The following is a 13,019-nucleotide window of genomic DNA, read 5'->3' as shown; positions in this document are numbered from 1 at the left end:
CAACTTCACGACTATACTCCATGCAGGACACATAAGGAAGGTCCTCTACTCTCTGCCAATTTCATTCGACACTCTGGCCGAGCTCCGATCTAGGGCATGTCTAAAATTCAACTAATCTCGTACATTTGGGTAAAATTTTTGAACAAAGCTTTACCCCACTGGAGATCACAGTGTTGAATTCGCTACTTGATCCAATCAGTTCACTTCCACACAATGAAACATGTTGGCAAGTGGCAGGCGACAACCCCAAACTTTTCCCTTGTCCCACCCACTTGTCCCTCGTAAACAAGGCAAACAATTCCATAACACCGGCATGTTAAAAACATCCATCTCAAACAGTAAGGCTCCGTTCACATCTTGGCGTTCTAAATCGCAGGCAGAATCTGCGCAATTCAGCCAGCGATTCAAAATAGTGGCAAATCTCAGGATGCCTGTGCTTCCCGTCACTTTCTATGGCACCCCGATTGTGGCGCGACTTTTCCGCAATTCGTCAGGAGACCATCACTGTAAAATCGTGCAAACAAAATCACGGGATACCTGTCACCCAAATGAAGCTCCTGTACTTTTACGGGCGACAGGGGTCCCGTGATTCTGTTTGCAAGATTTTACCGTCATTTTCATCTGACGAATCGCGTTAAAATCTCAATGCGATTGGGTTGCCATTGGAAGTGATAGGGAAAGCACGGGTGTACTGCAATTTGCCTTGATTTAGAATCGCGGGCAGAGTTGCAGCGATTCCATCCACAATTTGGAACACCAAGATGTGAACAAAGCCTAAAATAATATGAGAAGCTGAAATGTAAAAACTGCCAGAATCCCTTTTTTTAGCCTCTGAAGTCAGGCTTATGTGTGCTGTATCCTCACACCCACACATGCTTAATTTTATTTATTTTTTTAACAAATTGACACTTTTTTTATTAAGGAAATCTGGGGCCACCTCTGGCAGGGTTGCTGGGGGGCAACTTCCCTATTTGCCCCCTTATAAATCTGGCACTAAATATGTGGGTGCAGTTAGAACTGGGAGACATGGAGGGGAGAATGTGGGTCAGGTCTGGGAAAAGGGGCAGAACAGATAGGTGAACATGTCTTTGAATTAGGCAAGTATAATAATTTTCATCATTACACTTAAATCTATCTCCATCCAGGGATAGCCTTCTCAGGGAATTATATTTTCATTAAATAACATTTCTAACTAATTTATCTACTCAGCAGAAAACAAGCAAAATATACAGTACCTGAATAGGACCAATATGGTTCCCCAGACGCTTTACGCCTTCGTATCTGCACAGAACTTCCATGTCTGTTCTCATGTAGAGCTCCCACGTTTCCCTCTGTGTACGCTGCAATGACAAGAATAAAAGAAAAATTTCATTAGCCAACTTTACCGTCATAGCTGCTTAAAATTCTGAGTTCTAAAAACAAAAAAACAATCATGACATTGGTAAACTTCAACAGTTAGCAATATAAAAGAGCATGCCTATGGGAGCTTGCACTTCGGATCAGTTTTTGGGATAAACATTTAATTAACATCATTAGATGTATTAATCCTGCAGTCGATCTCTTCTGACCTTTATATGACCTCCTATGCAAATCCCCTAAGGGCGTAACAAAGAGAAAAAAAAAAGTAGAGGTAGATGTAGGATGCGCCAATACGAAGCATTTGAGCGAGTATCGGCACTTGCGCAAACTCTCCCAATACCAAAACAGATACTTTGTGGTACGATTTGTGTCACTATAAAATTGGTACAAAATTGCACTGCAAAGAACTGCATGCGATTTGAACTTCGCTTTAATGTGAGCGATATAAAAAAAAAACAAAAAAAAACCTGTCCACTAGATGGCGCTTGCCTTTCTATACACATGCACAGGACTGGTGGGGGGGGCTGAAATCACATGGGATTTGGACAGGAATTGAATCGTGTTCCTGTTCAAATCACATGCGATTTTTTGCACTGCGATTTGCATCCATTTATTGTGTAGACACAAATTGCACCGCAAATACAATAGTTATGCAAGGGTGAGGAGGCTGGATCTGTAGGAAACCTACTTTCAAAAAAGTCGATACACGCTCATGTTAGCGGGTCTTCAGATTTGAATGGCACTGGAAACAGATGAACACCCCTCATTCCCGGAGAGTAGAATTGCTTTACTATGTTTATAGAACCAACATAAATGTCCAAACTAGAAGTTTTTTTTTTTTTTTTTATCTACCCAATGATGGCTCTCAATTAAGGGAGGGCTTGGTTTCCTAAAAAACATTGATGCGAGTCAACCACTCATGTTTAGTAATCCTGCAGCGATAACCAAGAGCATCTGGATTGTGGCCACTCGACGCTCTGGGACCATTGTAAAGTAGGTATCAGCAGTTCATAACCTACAAATGTTCTATTTTTTTTGTATTTTGGTGCTGCCCCTCTACTCGTTTTGCCCTAGTGCCATAAATATGAGCCTCACTATGACATGGCATCAAGGAAATCTCAACACAAGAGTACACACCTAGGAAAGTATCGGGGAACGAGTGATCACCAATGCCCAACAGCTGCCTAAAATCCTTGGCTATCAGTAGATGTAGAGGCTGTATTATTTATATACCGGGAACAAAGATGTGACTTATGGTTAAGTGCCCGTTCTACTAAACTCCGAGATCAACCCCTGAGCACTGATCAGTCATCCTATAGCTAAGCCAAGAGAGTTTCCTACTCCCTTTAGTGAAATTACTAAAGACCATATTCCGCCATGGAATGCAACATAAATAAAAGAAGCCAACTCCATCCCCCCTGAGGATCTCCTCCAAAGAATTTGTCCTTTTCACATCTGGTTTTTGTTTATACACATTTTTAGAACACAATCTACAGACTCAGATTCTGCTCGCTAAAGATTTACAGCTGACCGAATTTCACACGAGCTCCATAGAAAAAAAACGTTGCTGTTCTTATATAAAGGCCACGGGCAGGCAGTGCCGCTGAGATGCAAACAAAAAAATGTACTGTTCTAGCAAGAGGGATATAATGTAAAGAGATTTGTATTTTGACGTGCAAAGTTTTTTCTTTACATCATTTACCAAATAAATAATGTAGACGGTTACTGTTCCCTCTTTACTGCTGTCTAAACAGTCTTCTGCAGCACTGTCGTAAATAGTTATGCTGTGAGAATGGTGCCACTAAGCAGCCATGTTGACACGCAATTATGGACAGGAGATAAGAAAATATATCATTAATAAAACTGTAGATAACGTTTTTCTGTTCGTCGAGATTTGTAAGCTGGTAGTGGTCACAGTGGCTAAGTGGTTAGTACTTCTGCCTAGCGCCACTAAGGTTGACGGTCAAATCCCAACAAGACACTACCTGCTTGGAGTTTGCATGTTCTCCCTGTGCCTGCGCAGGTTTCAGCCAGGTACTCCTCTTACACTCCAAAGACCTGCTGGTAGGTTAATTGGCTCCTGTAAAAATTGGCCCTAATCTGTGTATGTATAAACATGAGATAGGGACCCAAGTTCCTTGAGGGCAGGGACTGGTGTGAATTCATAATATATATATGTAAAAGCACTGTGTAAATTGATGGCACAATACTTTTACCTAAAATAGTAAATAAATAGGGCTTTCCTTTGCCTGGCTACAAAACTGTGCCATCTGTGGCCGGAATGGTGCCCCACTGCGGCCAGAGACCGGAATGGTGCCCCACTGCGGCCAGAGGCCGGAATGGTGCCCCACTGCGGCCAGAGGCCGGAATGGTGCCCCACTGCGGCCAGAGGCCGGAATGGTGCCCCACTGCGGCCAGAGGCCGGAATGGTGCCCCACTGCGGCCAGAGGCCGGAATGGTGCCCCACTGCGGCCAGAGGCCGGAATGGTGCCCCACTGCGGCCAGAGGCCGGAATGGTGCCCCACTGCGGCCAGAGACCGGAATGGTGCCCCACTGCGGCCAGAGACCGGAATGGTGCCCCACTGCGGCCAGAGACCGGAATGGTGCCCCACTGCGGCCAGTGGAAGGAATAATGCTTCATCATTGCTGTCAGTAGGATAAAACGTTACCCATTGTTGGGGTCAGTGAAATGAAGTGTGTCCTAGGATTGGTGTCAGTGGGAGGAACAGTGCTCATTGACATTGGTGTCAATGAAAGGTATAGTCCCTCACCGTTGGTGTCAGTGGGACAAAGTCCAAGGGCCGGTGCAAGCAAAGGGCTGCATCTGGCCCCTGGCCAACAGTTTGGAGACCACTCTTCTAAACCAAGATGGGCACAAGCCATTCTGTATTCCGTTGGTTTGGACGGTAGGCCTATGCTCCTGCATTAGAACCAAGAGTCCAAACCCTGTGTAAACTTTAAGTTAGAATGTGTACAGGGATAATGGACACCCTTCCTTCTTAGACAACATTGTTTAGGCCTGGTAGCAGCTACCCAGCTCCAAGTATGGCATCTAAGGTGGTCATGTTTCCCCAAACCTGGAAGGGCTGGGTTTATTGAGAGGGTCTCGAGAGGTGGAGGAACGCAGCAAAGGTGAAAAAAGGCGAGTCGGAAGGTAAAGTGCAACACCAACCAAAATGTACTTTTCTTTGCTTTTAGGGTCACCATGAAGATTTCCTCTTTAATTCCGGGTCACAGAACAGGAAAGGAAGGCAAATCTCTATGGAGACGCAGACAATTGTTAAACCATCGGAATAAGCTCCAATTCTTCCCACTTTGTTAAAGCCCAAAAAAAAAAAAAAGTTTTGGCTGGAGTTGGGATGTCACACAAAGAAAAAAGCGGCTATAGGAAGCAAATATATGGTAAAGCAATTAAACATGTTCTTAACAGCCAATTAACGTTCTAAAATAGTGAAGATTGTAAGGCCGTAAATATTCAACATAATGGCTCTCTTTATTGGCAGCAACAAATAATACACGCAGCCAGCAACAGGAGACATTGCGCTATAGCCTAGACCACAGCTGTATAGTTTATGGCTGCCCAGGACTTCCATAGAGTAAAATCCACTTGAGATATATCACTTCCAAGACAACGCAAGCCATAAACTGGAACAACAGAGCGTCCTGCTGCTTTAAGACTGGATTGCAAACTCTTAAAATGTTACGGTTAGCACTAAAAAAAAAAAAAAAAAAAAAAAAAAAAAAACACAAAACCTAAAACTGTTAAATCTTAAAGACATTCTGCTTTATCGCATATGCTGTCAACATATTGTTGGCAAAACAGTAAAACGTGGCCACATAAACAATTTATAGATTATGAAGGTAGAATGCTTGTAGTCAGCACAGAAATTGCAATAAATTCCTGTAAATGCATCCTCGGAACATTGTGAAATGGACACGGCGATCAAAAGTGATTGTTTTCCTTAATTGTATGAAACACAAGGAAGGGTATAAACCATACAGCGTTTTACTTTGTATTTGTGGATAATTAATGAGGAAACTCTGGCACTTTATCCATCTCTGTTGTGAGTTTCCATACTGGTGGACTTTGCCTCTTGCATAGCAATATGAAAAATTATTATCACACCGTGAAAGTTTTACAGACAAACTCTCATAAGCATTAAAAAAAGTACAGGTCCATACAGTCATGTCTCAATACCGTAATAGCATTTCAAATAAAACAGTATTGCAATGTAAAGACAACCCCTTCCTTATCCCATGCTTGCCAGCCTTTCAGCTCTTCCCTTGATAGAAGCCCGATTTGAGTGCATTGCTACAGTTGATCTTCGTAGTTCCACCACCCAGTTTAGTGTGCCCTATCTAGAGGGGGGTACTAAAGGGCTCAATCCAGTTCCTTTGCTCCACCCCATTTGTATTTTTGTTTTTGCTAGGATACAGGCAACCCCTATGATTTGGCCCCCCTGGTTGCTAGGGCCCAGGCAGCCAGGCCGAAGAGCGTCACTGCAGGTGCAGGTGGTTGCCTGGCTCCAAGAACACTACACTAGGGGCCATACGCATCCTAAAAAGACAGAGGGGGGAAGTACAGGGAAACCGACACGCCCCCTCCCCCTGCATACCAAAATGATGGTAAGACAAGGGAGAGCCCCGCTTCCCAAGACAAGGGAGAGCCCCGCTTCCCAAGACAAGGGAGAGCCCCGCTTCCCAAGACAAGGGAGAGCCCCGCTTCCCAAGACAAGGGAGAGCCCCGCTTCCCAAGACAAGGGAGAGCCCCGCTTCCCAAGACAAGGGCAAGCCTGCTCTTGTGTCAGGGAGAGCCTGCTTCCCAAGACAAGGGGGAGGAGCCTGCTTCCTTTTTTTAAAGTTACACCCTAGAGAAATGCCCACTGTCATAATGCAATGGCAGTGTGGGTAGGATTCCTCCATTTACCTTGCTTGTGTGGATGATGGCATCCATTCCTTTTGCACATCTATGCACATACATAATCTAAATGGCTAGGACAGGAACATTAAGTGGTGTAGAGATAAAAAAAATAATAATGTGCAAAGAAAGATTAGGAAAAAAAACATCTAGTAGCTTGCCGCCTCCACCTTTTTAACTCCTCCAAACTAGGTCCCTTCCTAACCAATGAAGCTACGAAGTTCGATTCACTCCCTGGTTATCTCTCGCCTCGACTACTGCAACTCCCTCCTTATTGGCTTACCTTTAACTAGACTATCCCCCTTCAGTCCATCATGAATGCTGCTGCCAGACTCATCCACCTTACAAACCGCTCAGAATCTGCTACTCCTCTCTGCCAATCCCTCCATTGGCTGCCACTCACCCAACAGATTTAATTAAAAAAAACTAAACAATAACGCCATCCACAACTCTGCCTTACTAGCCTAGTCTCAAAATACCATCCTAATCGTCCTCTTCGTCCCCCCTGCTCTCTAGCTCCCTCATCACCTCCTCCCATACTCACCTCCAGGACTTCTCCTGAACCCTCTCCCATCCTCTGGAATTCCCTACCCCAATCAGTCAGACTATCTCCAAATCTATCCACATTTAGGCGATCCCTGAAAACTCTCTTTTCAGAGAAGCCTACTCCACGTAACAACTGTACTTTCATTTTCTTCATTAGATCATCCCCCAGTTTTTTACCCTTTTGTCCTCCTGTATTGAATTGTATTGTAATTGTACTGTTTGCCCTAACATTGTAAAGCGCTGTGCAAACTGTTGGCGCTATATAAATCCTGTATAGTAATAACAGTACAAAAAAAATATAAAAAAGACCGAACGCAGCAATTTAATGGAGAGCAGCATATGTAATGAGGAGCAGAACACAAGCCTCACACATAAAGTCAGCCCGTGCATAGTCTATCATTGCTAACTATGAAGTATCAGCAAACCGCAGGCATACAGAGGGCCACTATTGCCGTAATTGTTCTAGAGCAGCTGGAATTTTGGCTCCCAACTCGGAGGGTTAATAAAGCCGTGGTTTCCGGACTACACTTTAAAAATAAAATTATGCGGCTCCTCCTCAGTAATTTTACAATTTAAGGTCTCTCTTACTTTAGCATCACAGTTCTGCCAAAGAAAACAATTTCCTCTCCTAATGGTTTGGGGGATGGGAGGGGGGGTGTAAAAGGAAGAGAGAAAAAAATTCTCAAGTCTTGTGTTTCACTCTCTTGGGTTCTCCGAAGAGGAGAAAGTGAAGGAAGGCAGAACGGTGAGAAGACGTCAAGCGATTGGTGAGAATTTGCCAGGAATGGGGTGCGATTTTTAGAAATCACAAATTATTAATACACAGGCCATTATGCACTAGATTTCTCAGCGGAGACCAATATTAAATTGCACCCCAAGCAAGCAATTAGCACTTCCTTTATGTTGTCAGAAGTGTTAGCGCTGCAACAAAATGGAGTACGGTTGTGAGAAGACGCTGCGAGAGGTGTTTCGTAAGGAAGGTATAGAAGGGCGCCAAGAATTTGTGATTATTAATAAGAAAATGTTCTTGAAAATTAATATTCATAGTGTGATTGTTTTAACCCCCTAGATACGTTCACGAGAAGACCGGTAACAAAAAAAAAGCGTTCTATCACATAGGAATCAAAGTAATGAGACGAAAACCTGGAAACCTGGAAGAGATGTCCACAGAAACCTGGTTCCTCGCTTCATTTTTTAAACCTGTCCGTTTTCTCGGGACAAGGGGTCCAATTTTTACTTCCGTTTTGGCAGAAAAGTCAAGATATACACCAATTAGATTCATTGCGATTGGTAGCCGACAGAAGCTACTCCCATTTTTGGCGATTTACCCCCCCTTCATGACCAATTCTTTTTTTTTTTTGCAATACGACACTGCATTACTTCAGCTGACAATTGCGCGGTCGTGCGACGCTGTTCCCAAAACAAAATTGTTGTCCTTTGTTTTGGTGCGATTTGATCACCTCTGAGGTTTTTATTTTTTGCACTATAAAACAAAAAAAGACCCACAATTTTGAAAAAAGATGATTTTTTGTTTCTGCTATAAAACATACCAAATAAAAAAAATGCATAAAAATGTAATTTCTTCATCAATTTAGGCCAATTTTTATTTGGTTACATATTTTTGGTGAAAAACAAACTAAAAAAAAAACACACAAAGCGTATATGACTTGGTTTGCACAAAAGTTATAGCGTCTACACACTATTAGGTAGATTCAGGTAGGGGCGCGCAAATCTAAGGCGGCGTAGCCTAGCGTGTTTACACTATGCCGCCTTAAGAAAAAGAGGCAAGTACTGTATTCTCAAAGTACTTGCCTCCTTACTTAGGGCGGAGTAGCGTAAATGCGGCGGGCGTAAGGGCGCCTAATTCAAATATGTTGGAGGGGGGGCATGTTTTATGGTAATGAGGCTTGACCTCACGTTTTGAAGTTTTTTTTTTTGCTGCGCATGCGCCAGGCGCCTACATTTACCATTGTGCATTGCGGCCAAGTACGCCGCACGGGCCTATTGATTTCGACGTGGATGTAAACGAGGAAAATCCCGATTCGCGGACGACTTACGCAAACGACATAAAAAATGTGAATCTCACGGCGGGAACGGCGGCCATACTTTAACATGGTTATTCCACCTAATAGATGGAATAACTTTAGGCCTGCTAATGCCTTACGGAAACGGCGTAAATCGACTGCGGCGGCCGGGCGTACGTTCGTGAATCGGCGTATCAACTCATTTACATATTCTACGCCGACCGCAATGGAAGCGCCACCTAATGGCCATCCGAAAAATTGCAACCCAAGATAGGACGGCGCAAGCCGTCTTATCTTAGATATGTTTAAGCGTATCTCTGTTTGAGCATACGCTTAAACATAAGTCGGCGTAGATTCTAAGTTAGGTCGGCTTATCTACTGATAAGCCGGCCTAACTCTTACTGAATCTACCTATATGGTTTTTTTTTTTGTTTTTTTAACTAGCAATGGCGGTGATCAGCGACTTATAGCGGGACTTCAATATTGCAGCTGACAAATTGGACACCTACCTCACACTTTTTGGGGGCAAGTGATACAGTGATCAGTGCTAAACAATTATGCACGGTCACTGCACTAATGACACTGGAAGGGAAGGGGTTAAACAGGGCCAAAGGGTTAACTGTGTGCCTAGCCAGTGTTTTTGTGTAGTGGGGGAGGCACTTTGACTAGAAGGCATGATCCATGTTCCTGGACCATCCATGCCTTCTCCTAGCTCCCCCCCCCCCCCACGTCGTCCCCACGCGAGACCTAATCCATCTTCACCCTTCGGGGGCCGCGCATGACGTCACTCCTACGTGGGAGCCACCGGTCACAGGCTTCTGCAGAAACAGCACGGGTGGCTGTACCTTCAGCGCGCATGCCTTGATAACATCATTGGCGCAGTAAACCGTGAATATCTCTTAAAGCGGAGTTCCACCCTGAAAAAAAAAAATTCCACCAAAAATCTAAAAAAAAAAAAAAAAAAAAAAAATTTACTTACCCTAAATAGCTGTTGCTATGCAGAAGTGCCGAATCTGCCTCTTCATCTTCCGCGGTGGATTCTCTTCCTCCTCCTACACTCGGTTTCTTCTTGTGAATGGGGCGCGCTGCATTCTGGGAACTGTATCTCAGAAAGCAGCCGGCCCATTCACAAAGCGCAGCGCTGCTCGCACATGTGCAGTAGGAAACGAGCAGTGAAGCCGCACAGCTTCACTGCCTGTTTCCCTTACTGTGGATGGCGGCACCTGAAGATGCCAGGCTTGAGGATCGGCCTTGGCAGGGGCTGACATCGCTGGCGACTAGGACAGGCAAGTGTCCTTATTAAAAGTCAGCAGCTACAGTGTTAGCAGCTGCTGACTTTTTTTTTACCGGAGCTCCGCTTTAAACAGTGTGCATTTAGGAGATATTTATAGTACCTATAGGCACGCCTTATTGTAGGCTTACCTATAAAGGTACAAAGAATACAGGAAAGTTTACTTCCTCTAAGACAGTGGTTCTCAACCTTTCTAGTGTTGTGACCCCTTGATAAGATTTCACAAATTGTGGGGACCCCCAACAGTAAAATTATTTTTTGTAGTGTGGTGTCTCGCAGCAGTGACACCTATGCTGAAATCAGGAGATAGGGTCTCCTTCAGCCCATCCCACTTCACTTTCCTCACCAGTCAGCTGACTTATAGTCTCTGCCCCCCAGCCATGCCGTGAACTGAATGGCTGCTAAGGGGTCCCGACTCCCAGGTTGAGAACCACTGCTCTAAAAGGATGCAGCCAGCGATGTCACTGGCACATTCAATCTGAAGGTCCAGGTATACCGTGCCGGGCCTTCAGAGCAGCTCGGAGTCCGTGAGGCCGGAAGGAAGACCAGGGGGAGACCGAAGCCTTGTCAGTGGTGACAGCACGCTGCTGGAGAGCTTCATTCTAAAGTAAGGTAAGCATTTCATAATGTGCTGGTATGCAATACATACTAGCACATTATGCAATTGTCTTACATGGGAATTTTTTTTTTTCTGCAGCGATTTACAACCACTTTTAGTCCGAAATAATTGGGTTTTTATTTTTTTATGGATTTTCATTTCTTCGCTGAATTTTCAATAGTAAATGGAGTTCTCCTTTAAAACCTGCAAGGTTTTAAATATAAATATTAACAGCCACAGACAAGCGATGCTTTGATCACATAGGAGCTACAGAAAAATCACAACTGCTCTATTGCCTCCAAGTTCTCCCATTTCTGCTCCTGAGCCTTCATTCTTCAAGAGCGGCACAGACCAAAGAGGAAATTACCTGTGCAATTGGCAGTCACGTCAAGATGGAAAGCCTGAAATGGCAGATCTCCACCAAGCGCACAGCTCTGGGCATGCTGTAATTAGTGTCACCCGTAAACTAAGCAAAGCCAATTTACCTTTAAAATTATTCCCCAATTAAGAGAAAGCCGCAGTGACATGCTTGGCTGAGACGCCCACTTCAGCCGTGCGTGGGAATTTAAGAGGTAATCCGAGAAGGGTGGGCGACGCTTCCTGTGCTGACATTAAAGTCGCAATAAGAGTCAGTCAATCTACATCAGGAAAACTTTTCATGCAGTTTGATTGAGGGCCTAGGTGCATTGGAGTTTTAACTCTGCGTTTCACATTTAACCGTGCAAACAGCTGGTGGGTTGATTTTTTTTCTTTTAAAGCCATGTTCTGGTCACAAATACATAAAACCATGCAGTTTTATTAAAAATAAAATATTTTATTACAGGTACGTACATAGCGCCGTCAATTTATGCAGTGCTTTACACATATACAGTGGGTATAGAAAATAATGAAATTAAGGACAGACACAGTTTTGTTTTCTCCAGCCGTATTTACTAACATGCAAGTGAAAGAAACAGAAACAAAAAATGTGAAAACAAATCACCGAGTTGGAAAAAGGATCGTCCCCTTATGTCAGAATTTTGTTGAACCAGCTTTTGCTTTAACCACTTAAGACCCAGACCATTATGCAGGTAAAGGACCTGGCCCCTTTTTGCGATTCGGCACTGCGTCGCTTAAACCGACAATTGTGCGGTCGTGCGACGTGGCTCCCAAACAAAAATTGGCGCCCTTTTTTCCCCACAAAAGGAGCTTTTTTTTTTTTGGTGGTATTTGATCACCTCTGCGGTTTTTATTTGTTGTGTTATAAACAAAAATAGAGCAAAAATTTTGAAAAAAAAAATGCAATATTTTTTACTTTTTGCTATAATAAATATCCCCAAAAAATATATAAAAAAACTAATTTTTCAGCAGTTTAGGCTGATACAAATTCTTCTACTGATTATTGGTAAAAATAAATAAATCACAATACGTGTCTATTGATTGGTCACCTGACGAGTCGCCCCTGTGTGAACCGGCTCTCAAGATTATTTGCAACTGACACGATTTATTTTTCACTTTCCAAGTCCTTGGGTGGTTGATTTATGCAAGGCTGGTGCTCCTGTAAAGATTCTTATCTTTATGCAGGTAATAGCACAAGTTAGGCCCCTTTCACACCTGCGGATCCCGTGAGGACTTGTTTTTAAACATCCGCTTGCTCAGCCGGGATCGCTCCGTCGATCCCCGCTGAGCCGGCAGATGACAGGTACGTCTCTGCACACTGTGCAGGGACCGCCCTATCAGATCTCCGCTCTCCTCTATGGGGGACCGGATGAAAACGAACTGCCGTTTTCATCCGATCCGGTCTGCCAGACGGACGCAAAATAGGGTTTGGATTCCACCACATTTTAGCGGAGAGTATCGGATCAGGGCTGATCGGGTGTCAGCGGAGAAGGGACCGCTGACATCCGACGTTCCATAGAGTAAGGTGACCAGATTTTTTAAATGAAATCCGGGGACATATGTTTTCATTACTAGTAATAGCAACAATCAGCGACTCTCTGCCTGTCGCCGCCTCACAGCCTCTCAAGTCTTACTCTTCGGGCCCCGGCTACTACTGAATGGGGAGCGGAGGAAGATCACTCCACCAGGGAAGGCAAAGAGATAGGCAGGTGGCTGGCCAGGATTTGAGCCAAGGCAGAAGAACATGCGAGCGAAGCTGAATGGGCATGTGCCCGAAACTGAAGAAATATTCCCTCCGCTCCGACCAGCACATGATCATCAGAAAGGGGCACAGATAATGGGGAAAATACAACCCCCTATGCTAGTAGGCACGGTGGAGCGGGGGGGTGTAATTCAATTTTTTTT

The 13,019-nt window shown here is 44.2% G+C and overlaps 1 protein-coding gene across 5 annotated transcripts in view; it reads right to left on the bottom strand.

The window, feature by feature from the left end:
• PTPRG (protein tyrosine phosphatase receptor type G) overlaps positions 1 to 13,019 on the bottom strand; it is a 634,330-nt gene that overhangs the window by 512,124 nt on the left and 109,187 nt on the right. For all 5 annotated transcript variants that reach the window (XM_040359120.1, XM_040359115.1, XM_040359118.1 and 2 more), the window contains exon 2: positions 1,236 to 1,340. In XM_040359120.1, coding sequence (XP_040215054.1) covers positions 1,236 to 1,340 — 105 coding nt within the window. The remainder of the gene's footprint in view (positions 1 to 1,235; positions 1,341 to 13,019) is intronic.

This window comes from Rana temporaria, chromosome 7 (assembly GCF_905171775.1).
Source record: "Rana temporaria chromosome 7, aRanTem1.1, whole genome shotgun sequence".
Lineage (NCBI taxonomy): Eukaryota > Metazoa > Chordata > Amphibia > Anura > Ranidae > Rana > Rana temporaria.
Note: the sequence above shows the minus strand (reverse complement) of the source record. Positions and strands in the feature narration are given on the sequence as shown.